We start from the raw sequence: 18176 nt of genomic DNA on the forward strand, positions 1-18176 counted from the left end.
AATGTATGTCAGGAATGTATGTCAGGAATGTGGCTGAGGCTTTTGAAGACTTCCTGGACACTGCATTTCAACACTAAATTACATGATACAAATCCCACCTCGTGCATGATACGAATGCCATCTCGCAGCTCAACAACCAGGAGAGAGGAGATTCTCGTGGGGATTGGGGGAGCTCATATTTCTGCAACGTTCACATTCTCTTCTTCAAATGGATACTTTCAGCGTGACCTGTTTTCTCGCTCCTCCTTCTCTCGCTTACCAAGAGAGCGGCAGCGTAATCCCTGGCTGCGGATGTTTGATTCCCAAACTTTCTGGGGCCACTGCCTCCTTGGCTTCATAAACCCATCCCCATCCCACCTAATAATAATAATAATAATAATAATAATAATAATAATAATAATAATAATTTTATACCCCACCCATCTGGCTGGGTTTCCCCAGCCACTCTGGGCGGCTTCCAACACAATATTAAAAACATGATAAAACATCAAACCTTAAAAACTTCCCTAAACAGAGCTGCCTTCAGATGTCTTCTAAAAGTCAGATAGTTGTTTATTTCCTTGACATCTGATGGGAGGGCGTTCCACAGGGCGGGCACCACCACTGAGAAGGCCCTCTGCCTGGTTCCCTGTAACTTGGCTTCTCGCAGCGAGGGAACTGCCAGAAGGCCCTCAGCTCTGGACCTCAGTGTCCGGGTAGAACGATGTGGGTGGAGACGCTCCTTCAGGTATACAGGACCAAGATCGTTTAGGGCTTTAAAGGTCAGCACCTACACTATGAATTGTGCTCCGAAACGTACTGGGAGCCAATGTAGGTCTTTCAGGACCGGTGTTATGTGGTCTCGGCGGCCACTCCCAGTCACCAGTCTCGCTGCCGTATTCTGGATTAGTTGTAGTTTCTGGGTCACCTTCAAAGGTAGCCCCACGTAGAGCGCATTGCAGTAGTCCAAGCGGGAGATAACTAGAGCATGCACCACTCTGGCAAGGCAGTCCGCAGGCAGATAGGGTCTCAGCCTACGTACCAGATGGAGCTGATAAACAGCTGTCCTGGACACAGAATTAACCTGCGCCTCCATGGACAGCTGAGAGTCCAGAATGACTTCCAGGCTGCACACCTGGTCCTTCAGGAGCACAGTTGCCCCATTCAGGAACAGGGAGTCCTCCACACCTGCCTGTCCCGTCCCCCCAAAACAGTACCCTATAAAAACAACATTGTTCATAATAGCCGTATGCACGACCCACTAAGGAGTATAATAACACAAGAAAATTCAGTAACAATTAATTGCACATTTTTTGCAAAAAGGAATTAAAACTATTAGTTCAATTAGTCCAACAGAACTGGTGGATTTGATACAATGATACCCACTTTTTAAAATCTCCAGCACCCCACTAGGCAATCTCACCTCCTGCTGTGGGAACAAACTAAAGGATCAAAGATGATTGCTGTGCGTCCTGCCATGTAATTAAAGGAAAGACGTGCTGTAATTTTTTGGTGGCATTTCATTGTAGCAGTTTGCATAGGAATTCGAAGCACAGATTTTGATAGCAAGCAAAACTCACCCTTTCCCCTTTTCGGAGGTGGATACAGTTTCCGTGCCAGTTCCATTCCTTGGAATTCAACTGAAAGGCTACAAAGATCTTTAGACAGCCGTCCATATCAAGTCTGCAAAGCACATCCAATATCTGATCTTTCTTACAAACAGGGTACTGCAAAGTGTCACTGCAACTCCAGTGGTGCTCTAGGGAAATAAGGCCAGCTCTGGGGGTCCTTTGGGGGGTGGCATATCTTGACGAAGCCCATATGGTGATTCGTTTGATGGGTGGAAAAGTTGAAAACCAGTGTGGTATAGTCAGAGAGTGTTGGCCTAACAGGGGTCAGCAGACTTTTTCAGCAGGGGGCTGGTCCACTGTCCATCAGACCTTGTGGGGGGCCGGACTATATTTTGCAAAAAAATAATAATGAACGAATTCCTATGCCCCACAAATAACCCAGAGATGCATTTTAAATAAAAGCACACATTCTAATGTAAAAACACCAGGCAGGCCCCACAAATAACCCAGAGATGCATTTTAAAATAAAGCACACATTCTACTCTTGTAAAAACACGCTGATTCCTGGACCGTCCGCGGGCCGGATTGAGAAGGTGATTGGGCCGCATCCGGCCCCCGGGCCTTAGTTTGCCTACCCATGGCCTAGGACCTTCATGCCTGTTCAGCCATGAAGCTCACTGGCCAACCTTGGTCCTGTTGCAGCCTCTCAGTCTGATCTACCTTAAAGGGTCGTTGTGAAGATAAAATGGGAAGACCCTCGGAGGTGCTGTTTGACCCGGGAAGGGCAGGGGGAGAACTTCAGGCCCAGGGATCAAATTGCATCTGTCCAGCCCTTGGCAAACTCTGCAAGCCACGCCCATTCTCAGGCCACGCCCATTCTCTCCAAGCCACACCCCTTGCTCCCAGCTGCTCTGTGTCTAGGTGGAATGTGCCCTAGACACTGATAATGCCTCTTGACTGGATGGATGGAGGATAGAGAAGAGGAATGTGTGAGTGTATGCAGAATCTAGGCTACTTTAGAAAAGTAAATGCCTTATTCATTGCCCCGCCCACTTTGTCTCTGGCCCCGCCCACTGTAGGCTTGTGACTCTCAGAAAGAATTGAACATGGGCTCAAAAAGGTTCTTTCTCCCACTGCTATGGGAGTTATGGCCCAGGAGGCTTGAGCCTTGCTGTAACACCCCAATTCTTGCCCTTTCTCCTTCCATTTAAACTGACATTCCTTAAAAAAAAATATTTTGCACATCCTGACAAGGAAAATTAAGAATATATTTATGTATGCCACAATGGCAGCAAGAGTCTTAATAGCACAAGGGTGGAAGAATGAAGAAATCCCGACAAAAGAACAGTGGCAAGAGAAATTGACGGGCGATGCGGAATTGGCAAAACTGACGCACAAACTACGTGACAAGGATAACTGTGACTTTAAAGAAGAACGGGAACCTTTTACAAAATATCTAAGGAATCAAAAAAAATGAGCTGGACTCCTTGACAGGTTTTGAATAAACATACACAAATTTATTTGTTAATGTAATAGATAGCTTAGAGATTTTTGCACTTTTACAATATGCAGAGAACGATATGTGTTAATAAACCAAAAAGAGGAACTGAGGGAAGTCGTGGGGGGAGGGGAGAGGATATGGGGAGGGGAATGGTGAAAAATACAATTGTTGAAGTAATTTGTTATGTGAAAACCGTTAATAAAAATTATATATATATATAATATGTTGTTGTCGTTTAGTCGTGTCCGACTCTTTGTGACCCCCTGGACCAGAGCACGCCAGGCACTCCTGTCTTCCACTGCCTCCTGCAGTTTGGTCAAACTCATGCTGGTAGCTTCGAGAACACTGTCCAACCATCTCGTCCTCTGTTGTCCCCTTCTCCTTGTGCCCTCCATCTTTCCCAACATCAGGATCTTTTCCAGGGAGTCTTCCAAAGTATTGGAGTCTCAGCTTCAGGATCTGTCGTTCCAGTGAGCACTCAGGGCTGATTTCCTTAAGAATGGAGAGGTTTGATCTTCTTGCAGTCCATGGGACTCTCAAGAGTCTCCTCCAGCACCGTAATTCAAAAGCACCAATTCTTCATATATATAGCACATGGACCTACTGTCAAAGCAAAATGCTGGCTGAACTCACCAGCTGCTGACCATCTTAATTCCTCAACGACCAGTGTGACTCACTGGGTCCCCTTGAGCCAATCCCAGTCTCTCACCCTAGTCTACCTCGCAGTGTTGTTGTTGGGCATTAAATGAGAAGGGGGAGAAACCTGATGTAGACCACTAGGAGCTCTTTGGAGAAAAGGGTGTCTTATAAACGGAATAAATAAGATATGCCTACAAATCAGCCTATGTAGATATTTGTGCCATGGCTCCCGCTGTCTCGGTGCTTTTCATCCCCTGACATTGACCCTAACTTTGGAAAGAAAGACTTTTACGGCACTTCAAAAAAATTGCATAGATTTATTGTGGCACAAGCTTTTGTGACCCAGTGAAACCTGTCTGCTCCGCTTTTGTTACAAAGCGCAGCTATGTATCAATAGCATATAAATAAACGGGCTGTCAACTGATTAAAGAGATGATTAATCATCTGCTCCACAGGTGGAAACGCAGGAATTTAACCCCCGCTGTGCTGCTCCTCTGGAAGTCACTTCTAACACTGCATTTCTCAGTCCAAAGGTCAGTTGGCTATATATACATGTCTATAAATATCCCTGCAGTAGTTTTTTTTTTACGAAAGGAAATAAGATCCTTACACATAATTGGGCCTTTGGCCATTTAAAAAATATATATACTGGTGTTTATAGTTGGAGTGGAATAAAACTAAATTGCATGTTTGTATGTACTGTTTTTGAACAGGGTTTTTTTGTGGGCGCTCTGTTTTGGGGCAGGGAAGGTGAGAGGATAGCAAAAAAGGGTATTTCCATGAAAGTAGCAACCAAAAACCCATTTTTCAGTTCCGTATATAGTTGACATGCTGTAGATATCATTCGAAAGACAATTTCCCAAAGTTTCATGATCTGCAAGCAGTTTTTCAAAATGGTATTTTAGCTGTGAGTAAAATAACCAGAAGCATAACATGCAAGACCTCTCTAAGAAAATAGGCAGTAGGTTAGTGACCTTTTATTCTAGTTTTGCTTTCTCATTTGGTGAACTGGCAATAGGTTTCATGATTGGAACAAAATCAGATGAGCTTAGGACCATAAAAGTTAATGTTGCTTGAGCATGTTACATTTGTCACAAAACACATACTCCCTACCCTCACTATATTAAGAGAAAAACCAATGTTTTAACTGTATTGTCTTCCTTTAGGTTCATAAGGTAAAGGTAAAGGGACCCCTGTCCATTAGGTCCAGTCGTGACCAACTCTGGGGTTGCAGCGCTCATCTCGCTTTATTGGCCGAGGGAGCCGGCGTACAGCTTCCGGGTCATGTGGCCAACATGACTAAGCCACTTCTGGCGAACCAGAGCAGCGCACGGAAATGCCATTACCTTCCTGCCAGAGCGGTACCTATTTATCTACTTGCACTTTGATGTGCTTTCGAACTGCTAGGTTGGCAAGAGCTGGGACCAAGCAACAGGAGCTCAGCCTGTCGCGGGGATTTGAACCGCCGACCTTCTGATCGGCAAGTCCTAGGCTCTGTGGTTTAACCCAAGCGCAACCTTCTTAGCGTTCAGAAAATGTGGTGAGATGTTATCTTAAGTGTGTTTCGTACACAGCTTTCTCGTAACACCACACCGTGCAACTTCCACAGCATAAAAAATATCTTGTCGTGTATATCAATTAACCCTCTTTTTAGGACCGTCGTAATTCTTCCCTGAGAATTTAATAATTAGCCAGCCTATTATTATTTGCGCAATACAGGGCATCTTACAGAGTTTTGCAAAAAAACCAACAACAGCTGCTTACTCTCCATGAAGTTTACAGTCTGAAAGACAAGTCAGACAAGGGTGGCGATGGGCATATATTATTGCTCTTAGGAGAGAATATAATTATATGTTGATCTATTTAATAATTAGATGTCTTTTTCAGGTTAATTATAAGAATCCTCAGCCTTGGTATGGCTCAGAAAAGAGTAGGATTTATGTTCCTCTACCGCACCACCCTTTCCTGAAGATGAACCTAGAGAGATCTTGCTGGCTCAGCTGATCACTCTCCTGAGCCTAGTGATCTGGTTACCTCTTCAGCTTTCCCCAGTCTTCTCCCTCTGATCAGTCAACCCACCACTACCGTAATCCTGGACTCTTGAGACTTCTTCCCTTGGGGATTCCCCAGCTGGTTCCTGCCACCGTTCCTCTCCATCCAACCCCTCTGCCACACTTGGCGGCACTGCAGGAGATGCCACAACTATCATTTCGCCTGGCGCCTTTGTTATACACCTTTAGGTGCCAGGCAAAAATGTTCCTTATAACCAAGACTTTGGCTGATTGGATTGACATCCTATGCCCTTTTAAAATATGGTGGTGGGGGGGAGGGGAGGTGTTACTGGGTTGTTGCTGCTTTTATTTCGATTGTGCATTTTGTGGTTGTATATATTGATTTTGGTAAAGGGACGTGGGTGGCGCTGTGGTCTAAACCACTGAGCCTCTTGGGCTTGCCGATCAAAAGGTCAGCGGTTCAAATCCTCGCGACAAGGTGAGCTCCCGTTGCTCTGTCCCAGCTCCTGCCAACCTAGCAGTTTGAAAGCACACCAGTGCAAGTAGATAAATAGGTACCACTCCGGCGGGAAGGTGAACAGCATTCTGTGCACTCTGGTTTCCGTCGTGGTGTCCTGTTGCGCCAGAAGCGCTTTCCTGCTGGCCACATGGCCCGGAAAGCTGTCTGTGGACATACGCCGGCTCCCTGGGCCTGAAAGCGAGATGAGCGCTGCAACCCCATTGTCGCCTTTGACTGGACTTAACTGTCCAGGGATGCAGGTGGCACTGTGGTCTAAACCACAGAGCCTAGGGCTTGCCGATCAGAGGGTCGGCGGTTTGAATCCTGCGAGAGGGTGAGCTCCCGTTGATCGGTCCCTGCTCCTGCCAACCTAGCAGTTTGAAAGCACGTCAAGTGCAAGTAGATAAATAGGTACTACTCCGGTGGGAAGGTAAACGGCATTTCCGTGCGCTGTTCTGGTTCACCAGAAGCAGCTTAGTCATGCTGGCCACATGAGCCAGAAGCTGTCTGCGGACAAACGCCGGCTCCCTCGGCCTATAGAGCGAGATGAGCGCCGCAACCCAAGAGTCATCCACGACTGGACCTAATGGTCAGGGGTACCTTTACCTTTTTAACCGTCCAGGGGTCCTTTACCTTTTTGCCACATTTTGATTTTATTTTGCGACGGTATATAAATTCGATATATTATTTAGAATGGAGCGTGAGAGGCGCGTGTGTGCGCCAAATTTTGATGTCGCACAGGGTGGCACTGAAATTTGAGGCCCTGAGCTTCTCCACTGCTCTCCCCACCCCAGAACTGGGTACAAGCAAGAAGGGAGGCTAGTGGGGACTGGAAGAGGACACTGGAAGCGGATCTCCCTGGTATCAGGCAGAGGACATTCCCAGCCCTCCTTGGAGAGTCCAGGGATTGAAAACCTGTGTTCTTCCGCATGCAGAGCAGATACTGTCCCGCTCAGCCGCATCCCCTTCGCACTTGAGAGTGGGACGTACTTCTGAGCAACCACAGCCAGGCCTGGAATGCTCTGCAGTTTCCCTGCCTCGCCCTGCAGCAGAATTTAGTCTTTATAACTTTGGAGCAAAATAGTAACAACTAGTTTCTCTTCCTCATGGTTTTCTCCCCTGGTGCTCCCTAGGAACAATGGTCAGCAAGCACTGATAAGAGGTGGGAGGGTTTGGGAGTTTCCCCCTTAAAGAATGGCAGATTGTAAAGGATACAATAGACCACCCACCGCAACCTTCCATGGGAAAAATGCTATAAATCCATTTGGTCAAAGGAGCCTGGGGAGGTCTCATGGTTTCACCAATCTGTAACCTGAAACTCCAAAGGTCTCTGGTTGTGGTTCATGTTCATGTCCCCTATAAATCTTGCCTTTTTAATTCCGCCTTCCTACCAGGACCTGGAGAAGGTTCAGGAAATGCAGGGCGGCATTTCAAGTTTTTCAGGTCTGATTAGAGATGACCAAGGGGTGCATGAATGAGGCACAATATAATCTTGGAGAAAGAAAAGGCTTGGAGTAAAAATCAAATCCCGGATGTGTTAGTCTGCTTCTGCAAAAGCAACCGAGAATATTGTAGAACCCACAAAAGGCCTAAGATTACATGTCCAGAACCCGTTTTATCGTAGGCATGAATATTACACACTCAGTTGCACAATTTCCTTCATAGTGAACACCAGTGCTTGGAAAGTTCATCTGAAAAAGGAACTGGATCCACTTCAGGTTCGCTCACTCTGAAATGCAGCTAATTCCTTTTCAGTTCAATTTACAATTCATTTCCAACCCATCCCAGTTTTCAGAATTTTACAACCCACTCCTCTTAAGTATAAAATATACTTTAGGGAGACTGAGAAAACATTAGAACACACACAGTGTGATGTGAACAACTGTTTTTCTGCATTTCCACCCCCCAAATGATTATCGTTATGCTTAAACAGCATCAATCACTTTTCAGATAGTTAAAAATGATAAATGTGATAGACTTAAGTGCAATGACCCCCCTCCAACATATATATGCCTACTCATAAGTAAGTCCTATTGATTTCAGTGGGCCTTACTCCCAAGTAAGTGGGGATTGCAGCCTTCATTTTTTTTTCGATTCTGCAAGCCTCAATTTTTTAAGAGAGAAAAATTATTTGCTCTTCCTCAACTCTATAGAAATGTTGACGCTTTTGTCAGTCTGAAAACTTAGGCAATATTGACCTATTTTTCTCCCTCTGGAAAATCATTTGCTCTTCCTCAACTCTATAGCGATGTTCACTGTTTTTGGTAGATCTGGAAACTGACAGTGCTGATGACTAGGAGCTGGGGAATCCCCACCAAATATTTCAGTTCTGCTGCACACTCACTAGGCCAACTTAGCTGAGTCAATGTTCTTTTAGCCTTGGTATTCCCCCCCCCCCCCCGTCACCAGTCTGTAATATGGGGAAATTGTTCTGGCCTAATTTGCAGGCCTGTAATAAAAGTATAGCTGCTATAATGTGCGTGGAACACTTTGAACACCTGAAATGTGCTACATTACTCTCAGCATTAAATCATAGGTTTGTGATGGATGAAAAGAAAAACCTATTTCAGAAGCTGATAATTAATTTATATTAATTTCCACAGCGTGGCTTGACAGACAAAAATATAATCTGGAGCTCATTTTTAGATGTAGTACTGTAAGATGCAGCAATATGGAGATGAACTCCCCCAAGTTATTTGTGTGATTGCACGACAGCAACCACCAGGGGGTGAGCGACGCTCACAAAAAATTGTCAAGAGGAGGTGTGTCTGTTTATAGCAGTGGTCAGACAGAGACCAAGCAAGGTTCGGGTAGAGAGGCGACTGAGTTTCTGCACATTCAATAGGAAATAGTTCTCCTGAGCCGACAGAACAGACGTTATCACTCCAGACTCCATGTTGGTAGATGGTCCCCATGTAAGACTCCATGCAAGTATAAAACTAGCTCCTCAGGGAGAAAGGCCACATTCCTGCTGGGAGAGCTTTCTACTTGCAGGATTTTCTTTAAAATACACACATGGGAAGCACAACACATAAGTGGCACACAGCCTTCTGTGTCGACTTAATGCTGTTGAATGCGTAGCCGTTGCCTGTGGAAAAACCCCTTCAGTGTTAGGTTGGTGAGCACCCCACTGATCTCACACCGTGAGAATAGATGCCGTTTTTAGGCTATCCAGGAGAACAGGAAGACAGATGCTGTAAGAAGTGGGGACTTTTTAAAGTACCAGGAACGTGCTGGGATGTTCCTGTCTTGAGATACCTCTAGAAATCCCCTGTGCTAACACTTCAGAGAAACCTCACCCATGGTCAACCTCATCCAGGAAATCAACAAGGGGTGAGATTATTGGGGGGGGGGAGCTGTGAAGATTTGCAGGGAAACACTGAGCCACAGGTTTTTTCCTCCATAGCTCGTTGGTGTCGTGCCTCCTCCTCCTCCACCACCACCACCACCACAATCCCAAGGAGCTAAATGAGATTGCAGTGAGCGTAGCCCACAGAATCTGCTGTTCCAAAGGAAAGCCATTTGCTCTGCAACATCTCACAGATAAGGAAGTACACCCGATGAGAAGTGATTCCTCGAAATGATTGCTCACTTGTGCCATAGAAGAAGTACCGTATTTTTCGCTCTATAAGATGCACCAGACCACAAGATGCACCTAGTTTTTGGAGGAGGAAAACAAGAAAAAAAATATTCTGAATCTCAGAAGCCAGAACAGCAAGTGGGATGGCTACGCAGTGAAAGCAGCAATCCTTCTTGCTGTTCTGGCTTCTGGGATAGCTGCGCAGCCTACATTCGCTCCATAAGACGCACGCACACACACCCTTACTTTTTAGGAGGGAAAAAGTGAGTCTTATAGCGCATAAAATACGGTAATTCAGAGAAAAGCAGTGCTTGATTTCTAAGGGGCAGGAATGGGAGTAAGGTATCAGCACCAGGCTTTACTTGCAAGTAAACATCAGAGGATTGTCCTCTCTAAGGTATCATGGAGAGTCAGGACAGGCAACAGTTACGGAGAGTTTAAAAAATGGAGAGTTAAAAAAACAAAACACCGTGCAGGGGCAGGACAGGAATTTAGCCTACAACCCCACCTACTTTTATTAGTAAGCAAGGCTCATCACATTCCCTTTGCATTCAAGAGAGTGATATTATGGTGGCAACGTTTCATTAATTAACCAGATTAATCACTGGAGCCTGCAATCATATACCCACTTTCCTCTGACGAAGCTTCAGTGAATTCAGTAAAAAGAGATGTAAAAGAACTGCACGGTTTATAAAAAAAAATTCTAGTGGACCAAAAACTTGCCCCACAAATAACAGGGCAGGAAACTTAAATGTATTTTAATACAAGTGTTTAAAAAAGTGCACCTGGTCTTAGCTGTTGTGTTTTGTCACACACAGGAGGCATTTTAAAAGGCTACCATTAGCTACAAATGCAGGCGGGCAACTTCCAACCCCAAAATAACCCAGGTGCTTCTTGCTTCAAAAATATTATTTCCCCAGATATACAACTTGGAATAACAGAAGTGTAGAGTTTGAAGGGACCACAAGGTTCAACCACATGCAGTATAGGAATCTTTTGTTCAAGGTGGGCTGGAACCCACCCACCCTGAAATTAAGACTCTCATGCTGTGTACAGACTGAGCTATCCCTTGATTAAAAACTCATACAATCAATTGAGGAAATTTGCTTTCCCAGAGCTGCTGATCTCAATAAAATATACATAAAAGTTAACAGAGCCACAGAAGCATTCAGAGCTGGCATGGCTGAGATCATCCTTTAAAGTTCTACAGATAATTTTATTCTTTTTGTAAACCGCTCGCTGAGGTTTTACTACAATCAAGTGGCATAGAAATCTTGTTTGATGAAGAAATAAATTTGGACCCAGGGGCTGAGCCCCAACAGGACTGCCTAAACCTGCACAGGATCAGTTCCTGTGGGTTGTGAATTCATGTGAACGCAGGGTGCTCTCTACATCAAGCAAATCCTACCCAAATGCGTGAGTAGGGGGCCAAGCCTCCCTAAGAAAATACAGTGGTACCTCGGGTTACATACGCTTCAGGTTACATATGCTTCAGGTTACAGACCGCTAACCCAGAAATAGTACCTCAGGTTAAGAACTTTGCTTCAGGATGAGAACAGAAATCACGCTCCGGCGGCACGGCGGCAGCAGGAGGCCCCATTAGCTAAAGTGGTCCTTCAGGTTAAGAACAGTTTCAGGTTAAGAACGGACCTCCAGAACGAATTAAGTACGTAACCAGAGGTACCAGTGTAATGGCGACCAGCAAGACCTAAACCATGGGTAGGCAAACTAAGGCCTGAGGGCAGGATGCGGCCCAATCACCTTCTAAATCTGGCCCACTGACGGTCCAGGAATCAGCGTGTTTCTAAATGAGTAGAATGTGTCCTTTTATTTAAAATACATCTCTGGGTTATTTTTGGGGCATAGGAATTCATTCATTTTTTTCCTTTCAAAATATATTCCAGCCCCCCACATGGTCTGAGGGACAGTGGACTGGCCCCCTACTGAAAAAGTTTGCTGACCCCTATCCTAAACCCTACAAGAGGAAACAAGCTTTGTGCCGGAATCTCCCCAAAATGTGAAATCGATGGGATGATCTTCCCTCCTCTTGCCCAGATGTGATTCCACACATACATACATAATTTTATTTGTATGCCGCCTTTCCACAGTTCAAACCATGCTCAAGGCAGCTTACAATATGAAAAAAATTCAGAATTACAACTTAACAAAAGTAGCCATGCACAATACATGAAAAATTAAACAAATACTCAACCAAACTGAACTATTTCCACATCAATCACAATGAGATCTGTAATAAAGATACCACAAACCCCAACAATAAATACTTCTAAGGCACAGAGAGGTCAAGATCCTGCACACACCTTTCCTTAAAGGGCGCGACCCATTCATCCCTGTGAGGTTCCCCATATAACGTGAGCTCTAAACGAGGGAAACTCGGTGATGCCAGCCAGACAGGTGCGCTTGCACCAGGTTGAGGTGGGACGGGAGAAGGCGGGGGTTCGGTAAACCGGGGGCGAAGCCCCGACTGGGCGTGGCCACCCCTTCCCTCCTCCCCTCGAGGGGCGGCGCCAAAGGCGCACCGGGCGATTGCAGCAGTAGCAACGCGCAAGCTGCGGAGACGCAGCAGTTGTCGCCACGGAGCGCGAGGAGCCGCTTCTTCCCCCGAAAGAGACGGGACTGATTCTAAGGCTGAAGCCGATCCAGCGCCGGACGGACGGACGGACGCCTCGAGGAGCCAAAGCGGAGTCCCAGCCGGCGCTTGATCTGCTGCCCGGACCCTTCACCGCCCCATGGGCGCGCCTTGGAGTTCGTGCGTCTTCGCGAGCCTCCTCTTCTGCCTGCTCTCCGGTAAGCCCGGCGCCGTCTCCAGCCGCCCAATGCCCTCCCGCTTCCCTCGCTCTCCTCCCGGCTGGACTCTCCTTCGGCTCCCCTGGATCCGGAGTGCCAGGATCTGGTGTTCCTTGGGGATTCCTCCTCCCAAGAAGCGCAGCTCTGCGCCTCCTCCAGCGCGGAGCGAACCCCTTTCGCCTGTTCCTTCCCGGCGCCGCCGTCGCACCCTTTGCTTTCTCCCGATTCTGGCTGCTGGCGACCCTCCTCGCTCCGAATTCGATTTCTCCCTCCCGCCGCCGCCCCATGGCTCTCCCAAACCGCTTTCCTCCGCAGCAGCCCAGTTGCCGGATAAAGTTTCTTTCTCCGCCCCCTCTCTCCCAAGATGGCGAGGCCCAGGGAACCTGTTTCTCTGGCTGGGCGCCCTGGGAAAGGCGGAGCGGGAGGAGACGCCCCGGAACACTTCCTCACCTGGCCGGAGCCGGCGGGGCGGGGCCGCAAGGTGGAGGGCTCGCTGCCTTGAGGATCCGCCAGCCCCACCACTCCCCCTTCCTCTGGGATCCTCCCTCGCCCCCTCCCCGCAGGAATCCGGAGAATTTCAGGGGCGGTGGGGAAAGCGAGGACCAGGCTTCGTTCTGCGCCCCCCAGTCTCTCTCCCAAGCTCTCCTCCAGCTATTCCACAGCTGCAGCGCCCGGGAATGTTTAGTCTCCCAAGGAATCCATGGCGCTTAGTCTTCGGTGTGATCTTGGTTCATTTAGCTCTGTTAGCTTGTTTTCTTTTCGTGCTTGGGGTGGGAATAGCGTTTCTGAGTTTCTGATGGGCAGATCTGAATGAGCTCCTTGGGGACTTGGACGCAGAATGTAACTGGTTGCATGATCATCACTGCAACCTGTAGATCTCACCCCTGAAATGGTTAGTTGCCCAGATCTCCACCCAACCCTGGACTGTAATGTGTTTCTGGTAGGATCTTCTTGTGGCTAGTGTGCTATTTGTCAAATACACACACACACACACCAGCATAGCTCTGTGGCTTATTATTTTGTATCCAGCAGTGATGCCTGGAAGGATTTGCTGTGCGCTCCCTGCTGTTCTCTGGTCGTGATGAAAGGCTGCCTTGCGCAGCTTCGTGTAGCTGAGCTGAGCATCTGTGCAGGTAGTTGCTAGGGGGACGTTCCCTGCTCACCTTCATAGGCTGCTTCTTGGAAGCAGCTTTGCGAAGGAACAGAGGACTCCCGTTTGCAAAGACAATTAAGAACTGCAGTGTCTAGATGACAGATCACACGGAAAGGTACCATCTTCCTAACTCAGACCTCCACATCTAGCAGGGATTCAGCCAAGGGGCTTGCCAGCGACAGGGCAAGATGGTGGGTTCCATCGCTTGTCGTATGTCCTCGGCGCTTGGTGATTAGAGACATGTCGCTTCCGAAAGAGGTCATAAGGAATAAGATGAGCCCCAGTGGATCAGGCCACAAGCCCATCTTGTCCAGCATCCTGTGATCCCAGTGGCCAAGCAGATGCTGGTGGCAAACCCTTAAGCAGGACCTGAGCACAAAAGCGCGGTTCTCTCTTATGGCTTCCAGCAGCTGGCATTCAGAAACATCAGTCCCCCAGTTCCTAGCTGCTGTGACCAGAGTCCTTTGATGGAGAAGACCTCAGGTGGTGCCTTGGATGCAGCAGGCATTGGGTTCAAGGGCCAGTGATGGAGGAAGGCCCTTCCCTGAGGAGCTTCTGTCAATCTCGAGGAGACCGTGGACAGCCTGAGCTGGCATAAGCCACCTTCTGATGTTCCATTGGGTTTTTAAACCCTGTTTCATTTGGGGAACCTTGTCAACTGCCGAGTCCTTGAGGATTCTGAGGCATGTCCTCAGCTACACAATTGGTTTGCAAGGGCAGAATACAAGCCCTCTTTTATTACACCGGGACACAGTCTGTTGCTTTTCTGTGGCTGGATGAGGAAGATGGGCACAAATCACTGCTAAGGGAATTTTGTCTGCCATGACGCATCTTCTCATCGAGGAGGAAGTTCCATGGAATGACCGCAGTCTGAAAGAACGTGAGAAAAAGACGATGGGGCACTTCTGCATTCGTTTGTTAGGAGCTGCTGTCAGATGTTTAGGGCAGGAGGTGGCTACTGCCATCATGGTTCCCGTGGGTGCAGTGGTACCCTTGAGACCTTCTCCTGGCACCCACAAAGCCTCTGAACCCCTCCCTCTGCCACCTTGTGATGAGGTGTCAAGCTGGGTTACCCTTTTCTACCTTGAAGAAAAAGGATGGCTTGGAAAATGCATAGCATTCTGGAGCAGGAAGCTGGAAGAGGGAATTTCTTCCCCTTTCAGCTCTATGTGCCTTTTCAAGACTAGTTGGATTAGTTGCACTGAATCTAGCTTTTTATCTTTATCCCTTGGAAAAGCAGAGAATGTGCATGTGAACGTGCTCTTTCTGTCTCTCTTGAGGAGCAGCTTCCAGAGGAGGAGAGAAGTGACCTACAGCACTTGCTCAAAAATCCGGACTTCCTCATGGGCCTAAAAAGCCCAGCTAAACAAATATTTCAGTGGCGTTAAAAGAGGACTGGACATGAGTTCATGAGCAGAAGGCCATCAGTGGCTACTAGTCATAATGGCTATACTCTGCCTTCAAGATTGCTTCTGAAGACCAGTTGCTGGAAAGTACAGGAGGGGAGGCGGGTGGCGCTGTGGGTTAAACCACAGAGCCTAGGACTTGCCGATCAGAAGGTTGGCGGTTTGAATCCCCGCGACGGGGTGAGCTCCCGTTGCTCAGTCCCTGTTCCTGCCATCCTAGCAGTTCAAAAGCACATCAAAGTGCAAGTAGATAAATAGGTACCGCTCCGGCGGGAAGGTAAACGATGTTTCCGTGCACTGCTCCAGAAGCGGCTTAGTCATGCTGGCCACATGACCCGGAAGCTGTACGCCGGCTCCCTCAGCCAATAAAGCAAGATGAGCGTCGCAACCCCAGAGTGGGTCACGACTGGACCTAATGGTCAGGGGTCCCTTTACCTTTACAGGAGGGGAGAGGGCTCATGTGCTCCAGTCCTTCTTGCTGGTTTCCTATTCTGGGTGTGAGAACAGAGTGCTGGACTAGATGGACCATTGGCCTGATCCAGTAGCCTCTTCTTATGTTCAAATGTTCTAAGTTCCTGGGCGACCTCAGTTTCCCTTTCTTACTCTGTGGCCCGACCTATTACCAGTATGGCTGACCTATTGCCATTCTTTTTTGGGGATTTATACAGCAATCCATCTTTCCACATTCCTTGAGTGGATCAGGACGAAATACTAGATAAAATAATGCAACCATCATGCAAAAGTGACAACAATCCATAGAAAAGTGTTGTTTGCATAGAGGCAGCGTGAAATGGTTCACAATCCTGATATGAAACAGTTAAAAAGCCGGGGTGTTAGCTGGGTAATGTTAACCCTTTCAGTAGGTGCATTATTGTAGGATTTTTTTGGGGGGGGGGTAACTGTTGTTCGGCTGTTGGCCATGCCAGTGTTTCAAACCTCTGGTTGTTGGTTTTTTGAGGATTAATGCCCCAGCCATTGTGTATTCAGTATTGAATGTGTTTCTCTGTGGAAAACTTTTCCTTTGCCCACAATTCCGTTGTACCATTTTGTTAGGTAGAAATACATCCATGAGGGTTGGTTTTTAAAACAGGTAACTTAAATTGCCCAGAAAAAGGCCCAGTTCAAAACCATTCATTTAAACTAGCTTTCTCATCTTCTAATTCAGGCATACCCTGGGCAAGCATGCATATTAATTGGTTGCTATAACAAATAAAACCTAGGTGCTTATGAAGCACATAAGAAATTTTTATATTTATGCAGAGGCATATTCCAAAACCTGGAGTCCTGCAGCTCACATGTCTTTTGTGCTGTGCACGTATATGCATTTGCTTAGAAGTGGCAGTTGTGAATTAACAGTACCTGCTTTGAGTTTTCTGTGAGCATATAAGGATACTAAGTGACATCATTTCCTTGAATATCGTGCTGCTTATCTTCGGGCCATGGAAATTAAATGTCCATTCATTTCTGCCTGGCAATCTGAAATCATAATTTGTACAAAAATGAACACAATAAATCATTTCAGAGTACTTCATGCTTTCTCCACCGATTTGTTTCCCACAGAAAAGCAGGCTTTCCTCTCAGTGTGTTGAGTCATGGTTTCAACATGTAGATTATGTAGTTCTGCTTGTAAGCCCCATTGAGTTCAATGGGACTTACTCACAGGAAAGTGTAAATAAGATGCACCCTGTGTTGATATGGATGCTCCATGAGTTAACAGCCAGGGTTATTTTATACCAGGGACAGATCCATTTTATAGGTAGGCAAACTAAGGCCTGGGGGCTGGATCTGGCCCAATTGCCTTCCAAATCCAGCTGCGGACGGTCTGGGAATCAGCGTCTTTTTACATGAGTAGAATGTGCCCTTTTATTTAAAATGCATCTCTGGGTTATTTGTGGAGCATAGGAATTATTTCATTATTATTTTCCCCAAAATATAGTCCGGCCCCCCACAAGGTCTGAGGGACAGTGGACCGGCCCCCTGCTGAAAAAGTTTGCTGACCCCTGTTCTATTTTTTTGGTGATCCCTCCTAAGATTGTCTTCCATGAACATGGTATTAATGGTGTGTCCGTAAGTGACTGTGGAGGCCAATTCTGCGTCCAAACGTCCTTCCACAGTGGGGGGATCGGTTTCTGGGCAGAAGTTGATCACGGTGAGGGGTTTGCCAAACGTGCCTTCCTTTTGGGCCGTTTCTCCCTGAGTTTCTGCTTCTTCAAAGTCCATGATGCCTTTGGTAAAGGCTATTTTCCAATTGGAGCGCTTGCAGGGACAGATAGAGAGATATTAATGGAAACATAACCGACGTTCTGTTTTCCAGAAATCTGATTTGAAATTTTAAAACCCGGCTTCAATCAGTTTTAAGTAGGGATTTGAATCTGCGTTTCCCTGTTCTTCTAAGCTGACTTCACTTAACCGCACCAGCTCTCCTACCTCTGAGGAAAGTAATAAATTTGCAGGCTGTGATGTAGACTAGACTTCCCTTTTCTCATCTCTCCCAAGTGCCCAAATATGTTGTTTTGTGAGGCGGCAAGCATTTTCTGCTTGAGACAAGCCACTTCCAGCTATCATCTGTGGATGAGGTGCTTTTGGGACTATGTGGGATCTACCCACAAACCAGCATGTGTCATACGAACCCAAACTTGGCTACCAGGTTTTTTTTTTGGGGGGGTATGTGTTAATTTTTGGAGGCTTTCTGGAGCTTGAGGCTCTTTCTCCACATCAAGATGCACTTGGTTTGAGAGCACAGTTGTTATTTAGCAATTGTGTCTGTTGTGGGACATGCGGTGTGTCCGTACACGCCTTCCCTTGATGCTGAACTTGGGGTGGTAATCATGAGGTAAATTGGTGAGGTAATCATGAGGTATTATTTGCCTTCCCTTTCCAAAGGCGAAGGAGTCTCCTCAGGTTCTTCTGGAACCTTCCGGGAGGAAGGCCCTCGGTGGGCACCCCCCCCCCCAGAAACAATACCCCATTTCCACAGGAGGAAAACCCTCTGGTTGTTTTTAAGTTGGCAAAACTTGACAAAAGATCC

General features: G+C 47.0%; 1 protein-coding gene across 3 annotated transcripts in view; it reads left to right on the forward strand.

Annotated features, from left to right (window-relative positions):
* The first annotated feature begins 11829 nt into the window (after positions 1-11829).
* The window catches only part of NECTIN2 (nectin cell adhesion molecule 2), a 93832-nt gene continuing 87485 nt past the window's right edge, over positions 11830-18176 (forward strand). Inside the window, exon 1 of one of the 3 annotated variants that reach the window (XM_081922193.1) lies at positions 11830-12589. In XM_081922193.1, coding sequence (XP_081778319.1) covers positions 12532-12589 — 58 coding nt within the window. In that variant the 5' untranslated portion in view covers positions 11830-12531. The remainder of the gene's footprint in view (positions 12590-18176) is intronic. The other 2 variants (XM_081922195.1, XM_081922194.1) reach the window with 2 other exon arrangements.

The sequence above is a fragment of the Podarcis melisellensis genome (genome assembly GCF_964234715.1).
Source record: "Podarcis melisellensis genome assembly, chromosome: 8".
Classification (NCBI taxonomy): Eukaryota; Metazoa; Chordata; class Lepidosauria; order Squamata; family Lacertidae; genus Podarcis; species Podarcis melisellensis.